The 12,435-nt window shown below is 39.2% G+C and overlaps 1 protein-coding gene across 1 annotated transcript in view; it reads left to right on the top strand.

Annotated features, from left to right (window-relative positions):
• Nucleotides 1–12,435, top strand: part of LOC108036724 (semaphorin-1A) — a 170,059-nt gene that overhangs the window by 138,606 nt on the left and 19,018 nt on the right. Inside the window, 1 exon segment of the mRNA XM_017113023.3 lies at nucleotides 11,938–12,042. Coding sequence (XP_016968512.1) covers nucleotides 11,938–12,042 — 105 coding nt within the window.

The raw sequence follows: 12,435 nt of genomic DNA, 5'->3' as shown, positions 1-12,435 counted from the left end.
TAACCAGCGAGCTGCGTCTTTAGTCGTTTAATGGTTGTCAGTTTTCCAGCGATCATCCTGCCGGCATTTAGGGATATGCGACGTGGATTTGGGGACCGGTTTGACGGGCAATGTTGTTTAGATTACAAATTGCCCAGGACAGAGACATCACATAAAAAATCCCCACCATGGTGGTGCACTAAATAACAACAACAATGGCAGGAAGTCTAGAAAAGTTTCTGTTCAAAAAAAAAGTAAAAAACACGGTCGAAAAATGTCGATGAAAAAGCAGAACTAGCCGAAAAATGTTATCAATTCAGTTTTTATTCGTGACAGGGCGTTGATGTCATGGGTTGGCTTGGGCGTGGTCGGTAACTGGCACAAAAGCATTCCCTGCCCGCCCCTGACCATTTTCCTACCGCCGCTTGGCCGCAGTTTTCTAACGCTTTGCGCAAAAAGTTCGTGGACACATTTTTGTGCCAATTTCGTTGTAAAAATATTGTTGTAACCATGATGAAGTTTTCAATTGCTTTTTCCACCAATAAACGACATATAGCCACCCAGCCCAGCCGCCTTATCCTGTTCGCTTTTCTGGTGCTTCAATACGGCGGAAGGAACCTGTTTTTGTTCGATTTAAAAAGTGCATGCGAAATAAATTTCAATCGCTGACAGTGTCACCCCATGACATTGGCTACAGTACAAAACTTTGCCAATAAAAAATTAAACACCCAAAAAAAAAGAGAAGGGCGAAAAAACTGTCCCAATTTAGAGAATCCAGAAAAAATGAAAAGCGCATTAGCTAAGCTGGCTGTAGTTTAATCTGTTGCATAAAACATTAAGATGGACAAATGAAGTAATATTTGTACATTAACAAGACAATTATTTTAGAAAAGACAGATTAAGACATACAAAAGGTCTGATATCACCACTGATGGAGTAAGATCTACTTAAGCAAGAAAGGAAGTTATCTCAGGCAAGCCGAAGTTTGTATACCCTTGCAGTTATAAAAAATAATCATTAATTTTATTAAATTGAATTCGAAATTCTTAAAAATATAAAAATGTATATTCCCAATATTATAAGATAATACGTCAAAAAGCCCCATAGCTATAATTTGTTTCATATTATTTCCCACCAATTATCCGATCGTCCCTATGACAGCTATATGATATAGTCGTCCGATTTTAATAAAATTTAATTCGAAATTCAGAACTAATTAAAAAAGTTATTTTAAGCTTATAAAGTTATACATCAAAAAAGACCAAATATTATTTCATGTTTTTCGACTCATTTTCCGATCGTTCTTATGGCAGCTATATGATATACTTATCCGATTTTGATACAATTTAATTCGAAATTCATAACCCAATAAAAAGTGTTATAAAAAAAACCGAAGATATAATTTTTCAATATTATTTTACCACTAATTTTCCGATTGTTCCTATGGCAGCCATATGATTTAGTTGTCCGATTTCGATAAAATTTAATTCGAAATTCAGAACTAATTAAAAAATTGTATGCCCAAGCTTAGAAACGTATATGTTCAAAAACACGAAAGATATAATTTTTTTATTATATTTATATTTATATACTACCTGCAATAGAAAGAAGACTTTTGGAAAAGTTTCAGCCCGATAGCTTTAAAACTGAGAGACTAGTTTGCGTAGAAACGGACGGACATACGGACATAGCTAGATCGACTCGTCTTGTGCCGCTGATCAAGAATATATATACTTTATGGGGTCGGAAACGTCTCCTTCACTGCGTTGCAAACTTCTGACTGAAATCATTATACCCTCCCAAAATATGGCCAACTATTGAAAGGACACGTATATTTTTCGATTTTTAACGCCCTAAATGAAAGTGAGTTCTGTAATTTTAATATCTTATTTCATTATAATATTGGGGGTGAAATCGCTGTAAGAGATAAAGCAAATGCAAGTGCAACTGGCTTTTAAATTGAAGTCGCTTTAAAAGATTTTTAAGTTTAGATTTAAGCAAGAGAAACCTAAGTGGCTTATTTCAAAGTGTACTTTTTAAAAGTTTTTTTTCAGTATTTTACAAAATAATTTTCTGGTAACACTCCAGCTTGGCGACAATTCGGTGCACAGAATATGAAACTGGCACCACGCGGAATTCATCCCATTTTTGAACAATGGCTTAAATGTCTTACCAATTCGCATGCGCCTCGGGAAACAATGCGAAATAATAATAATAATAATAAATAATTTATAACTGCGCATTTGCCACATTAATCTCGAGCCAGCCCTGCTCCCGGCCAGAATGTAAAAGAGGAAAGTGGCCAAAGGCTGGAAATCCCTTGCTGGCAAAGTTAGTCCCGTTTCCCAAAAAGCCGACGCATATTAATTTCGGCACACTCCCCGGTCAAACCCTCCCCATGTCTTTCGAATTTCCCTCTGCACGTCCGTAAATTCTCAGGCACAGCGAAGCGTACAAATTGCCATCACTTGCGTTCAATATTAGACTTTTCCGAGCAAATGCACAAACGCGATTAAAATGCTGACGAATGATCGGGGAAGAGGCAGGGGCAGGGGCCAAGGAGCAAGGGCGGGGTGTTGCGAGCCGGCCATTGTCGCCACCGAAAAATGTCAAGGACTCGGCAGGACATCGCGTGGACTGTGAACCGGGAACACAGATGCCAAACGACACCAACCAAGGTGCATTTGCATATCGCACAAGCCGCTTCAATTTCACACCACGTTGGCATTTTCATCTCCTATGCCGCTTTAAAGCATTTAAAGTCGGCTTAGGTTGTAGGATCTGTATATTTTGAGGACATTCACTTTTTGTGGGCTCGATGGTAACAGTGTCTTTATTTGAAGTGACGTTTTATAGAAGGAGAAATTTCTGAAACCACACAAACTGTCAGTAACCCAATAGCATAGCTTAAAGTATACTAAACTACGTTTAGGAAACTGATGAATGGTTATGAATGGTTAATCTAAGCACTCTTTCGCCGAGAAATGTGGAATCCCAAAGAACAGAAACAAACCAATCGTTGAATCGCTCCAATTTATGTTTTGATAATTAAGAACCATTTTTTCGCATTGTGCTCCTCCTTGGGTCGTACTAGCTGATGATTTGGGTCGTGAGGACCGTTCGCCAGGCTCGTTAAAATGAGTAGGAGAGCTAATTTATTATAGCCAACTTAAATTGGCTTAGGCGAATGACCAGAAGAAGGCCAATGGCGCGTTATCTGGAAACCGAAGCAGGATGAAAGGGTCCTGGTCAAAGTGCGGGTGCAATGCAAAATGAGCACGACAACTTAACAAAAACAAAAACAAGACCAGCGACAGCAACAACTCTCAGTTTCATTAAAAACAATGAAATCTGCTAAGAGCCAAGAGTTTAAATGAGCGTCTAACAACTGCAAAGGATAAAAGGAAGCCAGCACACACACCCCCAAAAAGGGCAATTGAAGTGCTCCTGAAAAAAGCGAGCAAAAGCATCTGCAGTAAAATTTGTACTCGAAAACAAAGTCCAACTACAAACCAAATGGCGGAAAAGTCTAAAAAACGTTGGCAAAAAATAAAAAAAGGGAGCAAAGCACAGCTTGTGACCCTTTTTAGCGGACACTGCGCGGACATTTCTTGTTTTTTCTTCTGTTTGTGCTAAGACAAAAAAACAGTACAAGAAACAATTAGGTCCTGGAAATAAAAGCACCAGGAGAGCCCATCTTTTCTATGTTAAATCTAATCACCAAAATAATCTCCCTGGGGCGGGGAAGTTTTGAGGATTAAAAGTTACTTCCTTAGAAGGTAAAGTCATAGGATCAAGGTTATCAAGCTTGACAAATTATTAAATTAAATTCGTTAATCAAATGAAAACTAGTGCAAGTTTTTAAATTTGACAAGCAGAGAGGAACATTTACGATGTTCTAGAATACTGCATTTGAATTTGATGCAAAATCGCTGGAAACCATTTCCTTACATTCGTCCCAGGACTAAAAAAAATATATACATATATATTTATAAGCGCAATTCCAGATTTGCAGCATCTTCAGATGCATCTGAAAATGCAAATCTGGCCAAGGAGGGACCAAGAGCTGATAATTGGTGTGCTTCAATAAAAAGCGAATTAGGCTAATTGCCACATTTTCAAAATCCACAAAAACATTAGGAATATAAAGCAGCAGACGAACAAAGATGGAAAGCAAGCAACAAAAAGCAAAAAGAGAGAAATGAAATTGGACCAAATGTGAAACTGCTACAGAAAGGAGCACATGTTGCCAAAACTTTTCCATCCGCCCCTCGTTATTCCCTAACGTCTGCGTTTCTATTAGCGTACAAGGGCAGTGCAATTACAAACCAAAATTGATAACACGCAAAAATTTCTAAGAAAGTGTGTTCACTAGGCCCTCAGCCAACGAGTGTAATTATAGCCTTGACTCATAAATTGTGTTACTGCTGTTGGAGCTTAGGATGAGGATATCTTGCCTTCTAAAGTAGGTCAACCGTAAAGTGTAATCAACCTTATTGATACGAATTTCGAACGGAATCGTGTCTACTTGCTTACACATAGAAACCAAATTGGTAACCTATGGTAAGCCAACAGCCAAGTGGATAACAAATAATTTGGGAAAGTAATATTTGCGTCCACTGTTTCCCAAACCAAGAACAAAGTATTAGTTCTCAAGGTAATTGCTTATCTGGAAAAACTGCCGTAGTGGAGTGCCTCGAGTGCTTGAAAAGAAAGTTCCCCCTAATGGGGGATTTCAATAATAAAGTATCAATATCAGAAGAAACACCTTTGTCGAGTGCCTCGACAATCAGATACCCGGTACTCAGCTAAATGGAGCAAAACATGCAGTAAAGCTTGAAAGAATTGTTAAGCACCATCTACCCCGATTTTAATAATAAATTATCAGTTCTCAAGGTAATCGCTTATCCGAAAAGAACACCGTAGTCGAGTGCCTCGACTATCATATACCCATTACTCAACTATAGAGAGAAAAAGATAAACAAGCAGTAAAGATTGAAAAAATGATAAAGCACCGTCTAACCCCGATTTCAATATATGGGTATGTGGGCGCCAGACGGAATTAGGCGTTATGAGCGTTGGAATGGGCGAAGCAAACTATTAATTTATCAAACTTGCGCTGCGAGCAACACCAAGGATTCTAAAACTAAAAAAAACCCAAATTTCTATCCTTGATAGTTTCTAAGATATCAGCGTTCAAACCCACGTTTTTTTGAAGTTTGTAGGATTAGAGTTGTTTTGTTTAGGTCTTTCGATAGGTATTGAAAATATTAATACATTTCAGTTAAATTTTGTTTGCTGGCGCTGAAACTGTAAGAGTCTAAGTTCTCGGCGGTTTGATGGCGTCAGAGGGGGTGTGGCATGTTCGTTACAAAATTGCGCTGCTTACGAATTTAAGGAATCAAAATCCAAAATTCGAACCCTCTACCTCCTATATTTCCGAAATACCGTTTATAGGGACGTAAGGACTAACGGTCAGTAAAAAAGATGGATATCGTTAGACCAACTCAGCTAGTGAAGCTGATCAAAGACGGGACTCTTACTTCAACCTAATACATATTTGCCCCGAATTAAATATACACTTTGCCAGTAACGAGTAAACATTAAAGTTTCGGATAAATTTTGCACTGATGTACACAATATTATCTTTTAGCACTTTAGATTTCCGGTAATTTCCATCAAATTTAGGAATTTTCCGGATTGCAACCCAGCTGACGAATGTACTCTATGTGTATATGCTCAAATTCATTGATATCCATAATGTCAATGTAAGTGGATGAGGGTAATTACTCTTAAGTGGGCTATTTAACTAGGGACCTTGTACTCGACATACGCAGACATAAATGAACTTAATTCAAGGTATGAAATCAATGTTTGTCCTAAGACCCTGAACAAGGCAATTATAAGTGTATTCGGACCAGAGTGTATGTGCTAAATATAAAATATTTAAAACACAACGTTCCGGTAATAAAGCTTTGGCTGTTCCAGCTCGATTGCCGGTGCCCTCGTTATGTGCACCCTCTACCCTGCCCGTCCTGTCAATGAAAATGAGTGTAATTTATGTATTAGCATGTGCTCGTGTGTGTATGCCAGCCGCATAATAAAACATGCAAAAATATGCAAATTGCCGCATTCAACGCGATGAACTTTCATTACGCCTTGTTCCCGTCGCCCTAAAGAGCATTTTCCGCTTCTCTCGACTAGTCCAGAAAATCGATTAAATCACTCAAAGAGTTTATCGAACTTTATGCCAAAGTCAGAAACAGCGAAAACGTTTTGAAACTGTGAGGACGCGACCAAGACTTTATGAGAAGCGCCTAGAGAGGGCCAACTTGCGAAAGGGATGGGACAAGACATGGCCAATGTGCAAAATTTTTGCACGCTAGATTGTCATTTAAAATGAGTTAAGCCCGGGCAATTGCTGCAATGCGGAAAAGTTGCCAAAGCCTTAGCCCGAGTCTTATTTTGAGTCTGAGAACTGCTCGGTTGGACGTGGGTCGTCAGGTAACTGGCGTTATAATAAGCAAACAATAAAAGCAAACGTCGCTGCATGGAACAATGACGAGAAAGAGAAAGGCAGAGCGGAAAAGAAAGAGGCGTGGGCAAAAACACACACAAACAAAATCCAATTAGATGCAGCGAGGACAGCGAAGGCCAAAGGTGGCAGCTGCAACTTTTTGTGTCCTGTCGATGTTGCGACAGATCGACGGGTCGATGGGTCGTCGTCTGGGGCAAGCCCTATCCTATTGTGTACCTTGTTAGCGAAGGCCAAGAAAACTGATTCGGTACAACAAAAGACGGACTTCCAAATAAAAGTGCAATAGTGACAACCTTTGGTCACTTTGCTAATTGCACTCTCATTGTTCGTTACGCGCATTTAACAAGTTTTCACGTTCTAGAAGACATCAAAAGTTTAAAATTCGGGAGTTGGTTTCCCATTTTAAGTGGGAAACTGCCTAGTGAATTAAAGTGTTGTTTTACCAATGCACTATGGGTAATTTGACCACTTTTTGTGGCATTAATTAATAACTCGAAAACGAAGCAACATTTTTGGGCTCTTTTTTTTAAATTAAGTTAATAATATTGAAATCTATTCATTGTATCTAAAATGGGCGTGGTCGGTTATTTAAAACCTCACTTGGAAGGTTCAACTTTTTTTGTAATCGTCTGTTAAGGTTGACGCTTGAAATTACCGGATCTGACGTATCCATTGCCCTCTGAAAGACGTCTGTGAGATTTCATTTCCGGCTACATTTTCTGGCATGATGCAATCGATCGGATTTGTATATCTTCTTTCGGGACTGGGCACCTTCTTCGGCCGAGTGTACAAGGATTTTGTGTACAGTTGCTGTCATTGGTAACCAAGGATATACGTCTATTATAATATCCGCAGTTTGGTAGCAGAAGCTTTGAAATTTAGTAACCTCTATTGGTAATTGACTTGACAGACAAATAAAAATAGTCCCCAGGTTTTTAATGAGCCTGAGATCTATTCCAGCTATTTTCGAAAATGTTTCAGGTTCGGCGGGCGGTGTTTCCATCATTGGTGCTGCCAAAGCGCCCAACTTTTGGTTGATCTACTCTCAGTGACAACTGCTTCCAAAACGCATCTTGAATAACCCATTTTCTCAAAGCAACTTCTCTTTTGCCATCATCGTTGGTAACCCTCCATTTTCGTATTTGGCACTTGTAACCGACATGCAACACAAACTCGAAAAGACGAATCCTGCAGTGCAATGGACTTAAGCCGTAATTGAGGTTCTTCATTACTGGGAGGAACTTTTCGCATTTAAAATTTGTATTGTTTAGGAAGTCCTTGGGTGTTAGAATTAGAAGAAGAAGAAGAAGAATTAGTTCCCCTCAAGGCTTTCAGAACTTTTCCGTCGATAACCGTTAAGTATAGACGGAACCTTACCTAAATAATTTTTCCGTCACTTAAAGTTATTTTACATGACTTTAAATTATCTATCTGCCCCTTTAAATATTCATTTTCATTAAGGATTAACTCTTTACTTTCTTTCATAAAAGCTAATTTCAATGGGCGGCAAAAACGAATGGATTGCGGTGTCTTGTTGTTCCACAATATTTTGCTAGAGACATCTATAAGTCTCAAAGGTGTTACTGTAGTTACTATTCCAGCCGCTATTGAAGGGTTGCTCTGATGAGTATTCTTGTTTGTAGTTTGACTGCCCAGAGCTACCATTAAACCCGTAGCTTAGAATCAGATATGCCGCTAGGAAATCTGTGCCCAGATTTCGCATCCGTGTGATCAACAAGGTTTTGTAGTGGTACCTAAATCGTAAATCAGTGCGCCGACAACTCTTTTTCTGATCGGCCACGTCGTTGTATAATGGATATATGTTTTTGGGAGATTAGCCAAGAAGAATGACATCGCTTGAATCTTTAAGTTTCTTTTAGCCTTTAGCCAGTAATCGCATATTTTATAATAAATGATTTTACTTCTGGCTCGTGACTAGTAAAAGGTCCACATATAGCCGATCTCATATAATTAAATATTGCAGTTTCCTTGAAACAGCGCGCTGTTTCCGAAAGTAAGTTTGGTACCTAAAAAGTTAAATATCAGAGAAAGTGCGCATAAGTATACTTTTATACTAACTGAGTATAACAAGAATTGACTACTCTACAACATAAAAAAAGTTTTAGAGCTGGACTCACTTTGTAGCTCTATTTAAAGATTATAATTTACTACATGTTTTAAGTTTTTTTAAGGTTAGAACTTACACAAGATTAAAGGGACACCACAATAAAAATCTAAAAATCACGATCACAAACACATAATACAAACCACTCTTTATGGACTGCATTTCAAAAACAGCACTTAATTTGATCAATTTCACACTTTTTTTTAGCTTTTAAGTTTTAAGGAAAAAGGGCGTTTTACCAGCGCTACCACCACGTTCGAACAACGGCTGGCTTTCACAGCTGATTACTTAACAGTGGTGCGCTCGGTTAAATTTGTCTGTTAGTAACATTTGAGATTGATGTTATCTTAATATATTGTGATTAAAAAAAACAATTTCTAACGACTTTTAAAAAATGGGTTTTGACCAAAAAAAGTGGTCAAATTACCCATAGTGCAATGTTGACTTGTGAATGGGAAGATTAGCATTATTTTAAGTATCTGATTGACACAAGCTGGTAACAAATATCCCTTGATTTCTACACAAAAGGCAAATAAATCCATCTGCAGTTTTCATTTGCATAGATAAAAAAAAGCTCCCGGCTAAATAATTTTTTAAAATTAACACTTTTGGGCTTTATGAAATTTAATTGACTTTTCCTCCTGAAGTAAACATATAAAGAATAAATGAGATGAGTCAAGATTCCTTGGCCATTTACTCCACTTTTACTATTTTTTTTATTGCCTGTTAGCCCAACGTGTCCTCCTTTCGGCATTCCGTTTTCAGGACCCCGTCCCCAAAATGAAAGACTTTTGGGTACTACCCCTGCTTTCACTTTTCGCTCATCGTGTGACTTACAGCCTCTTAAATGGAGCACTGCCTGCCTGCGAATTAGAGGGGATGCATGGGTGGCTAATAGGAATGTTATTGGGGGATAGTGATGGAAATTAAATTTGTTGCAGCCGACGCGTTTAATGTGGCTTTTTCTTCAATTAATGTACACCTCTCTAGCTGGTCGTGCGACTACTGCTCATGTCTTCCCGCTCGCGTTCCCGTCATGTAATTCGGGTTTCCATTCCGCCGTTTGGGGTAGCCGGTCCAAAAATAGAAAAATGAGTTCCAATTTATTGAAGTTTCGATCATCACTCATTAAGCCTGTGTTTTAAGTTGAAATTTCAGATTTAGATTGCTTGCAGCGCAAGTTTGTTATTCCAAAACTATTAAAGATAGAGAATAGGAATTTTAGATTCAGATTATCCAGCTTTGCAGTGCAAGTTTGTTACGCGAACATGTCCCGCCCATTCTAACGCCCACAAATTGCATAAAACTGTTTCACCCCCCACTATATACCATCGGTACCTTTACCCACAGTATTTGTAAATAATAAATCAAAGGAGTATGTCGAAACCAATTCAAACCCCAACGCCAAACTGAGTTTTTTTTTATTTTGTTACCGTTCACAGATAAAATTGCAGTTCGCACTGCAAGGGGCGTCATTCATTAAGAAAGTCACAGCCTTTAGTTGAACACAGCGTTCATTTCCTATCCAATTATTCGGTTCGTTGTGATCCCACTTCAAAAAACTGGCATTCTCGCCGGTGGTTTCGGACAGGTATTTACCTTTGGTCCTTGCGTCATTGATGTCTGTCCAGAAGAATCCGCTATGGTTGACAATCTCCTCAAGTGCTTGCCACTCCTGATTGCTTTGCAAGCTGGCCAGGTGACCGCCCATTTGGCGGCAAATACTTTCGGCTTCTGACCAGGTCGCAGTTTGGAGGTAGTCTATGAAGTAGCGCCTTCTCCAATATGTGCACACATTTTTGTGGTATGTGGGGGCTTGGAACATTCATAGTTCCATAGATCTTCCGCCTCAGCTTGCGATACATTGTCACCTGATCGAGCCCCTGCTCTTATATGAATCGGTTCAGTTCCTGGGCTTGATGATCCAACATTTGTGGCAATGTCCTACTAAAGACCATTAAGAACTCCTCGCAAAACCCCACCAGAAGACACAACAAGGGCAACTGAACTCAACCTCGGCCAAAACTGACAATGTTCAAGCTCCCGAATTATATTCGTTTAAAATAACGACACAAATCTTCTGATAACAAAAGTATTATACAAAATGCACCACGAACATGTAATTAATTATTGTTCAATTGTTAAATTCAACCATTTCTGAGCTTTATCCAGCTTTTATTCAAACAGGTTTTGTTTAACTTAAATTGTAATAGGTAGAGTCGTTACAGATGAATGACTGGACAAGGAAGATTAGCTTCTCGGATCGACAAACATAAGACAAGGTACGTCTTACCGTCTTTCGGTCCGTATAAAAATATCTCGGAAACTATAAAAGAAGAAGAAGATTCAGACTTGTCATGAAGACAAAGTAGACAAAAACAGCTCGTTCAGACCTGCAATAGGAAGGTTTTATACCGAAAACTTTAAAGCTCAGAAACTAGTTTGCGTAGAGGCTTACAGACGGACAGACAGACAAGACTAGATCGACTCGTCTACGTAATAAGGTCGGAGAAGCCTCCGTTTTAAACTTCTGACTGAAATTTGTATACCCTCTATCTGCAAGGGTATAAACATATAGATTAAAAAAAGAATATATGTATACTGAGTGAAGCAGATTTAAGATAGATTTATTAAAGTGTGTGTGGGCTCAGAACCAACGCGTGGAGCACTGATTGTTGTTCTACTAAATTGTTTGGATGGAGGTACTGAGATTTCGATGCCGAGAAAGCAAAGCCATTTCCGGCCAGACAATAAGAGGGTGCTCGGAATTTCCGCTTCTATTGTGCGGGCTTGATTCTGTTTTTCCATATTCATTCCACTGGCTGTCTTTATTTTATTGCTGCCGGAGCTATGCCAGGACGAAGTCCAAAGCTAAAGACTACACAAACAACATCAAAACGACAAAGTAAAAACAAGAAAATCTCATTTATCTTCGCAATGTGGCCGCAGGCGAGTTCAATGCCAAGCGAGAAGACATGTCAAATTTCCCCCCAACGATGACGTTTAGCTTAATGGAATTTGTCGCTAACATTAAGTCGGCCAACAGGGCGTATGTTGACTTGACCGAAGAACGTGAAATGATAAATACTTTGATGAACAATAATTGCACTTTTAGACATTAATGAAGAAAGTCGAATTGAAAATATTCTGATTTTGCACGTAAATTACACAATTGAGAGCTATCTTTGAAATGTTAATCTTAAGGCCCACTTAAAGGAACGAGAAAACATTGTTCCTTAAATAATTGTTAATTACTCTTCTGTGTTTACATTTTTTTCTTATCTCTTTTTTGCAGACAACGAACTGTACTCCGGGACCGTGGCGGATTTCAGTGGGAGCGATCCGATTATCTACCGAGAACCCCTGCAGACCGAGCAGTACGATAGCCTTAGTCTCAACGGTAAGTTCCCAGTTCCAGGTTCCTGGGTGCGATTGTAGCCACTTGTGGTAATTGAAAATGTCATGGACCCTGACAGGACAGCGCTTCCGCTTAAGCGCAGTGCCAGTCCTAGGCCCCAGCTCCTCACTCCCTCCGCAGCCGATGATGGTCTATGGTGTCCTGTCGAATGTCACTTTACGATGGCGCGCGATTGCCTTTTGCATATTTCAAGGGCCTCGGCCATGTTCAGCTTCCATTAACTGAATCTGAGTCCGAACCGACGTAGCACGTTCGATTGTCATTTACCACCGGAGGTGTGCGACAGACTTCATAATTTATAATAAATAGCCGATAGGACCGATATTGAAAAGCACGACTTGGGAGGTTCTTGAACGTTTCGCAGGAGTCTGCCGG

The sequence above is a fragment of the Drosophila biarmipes genome, chromosome 2L (assembly GCF_025231255.1).
Source record: "Drosophila biarmipes strain raj3 chromosome 2L, RU_DBia_V1.1, whole genome shotgun sequence".
Lineage (NCBI taxonomy): Eukaryota > Metazoa > Arthropoda > Insecta > Diptera > Drosophilidae > Drosophila > Drosophila biarmipes.
Note: the sequence above shows the minus strand (reverse complement) of the source record. Positions and strands in the feature narration are given on the sequence as shown.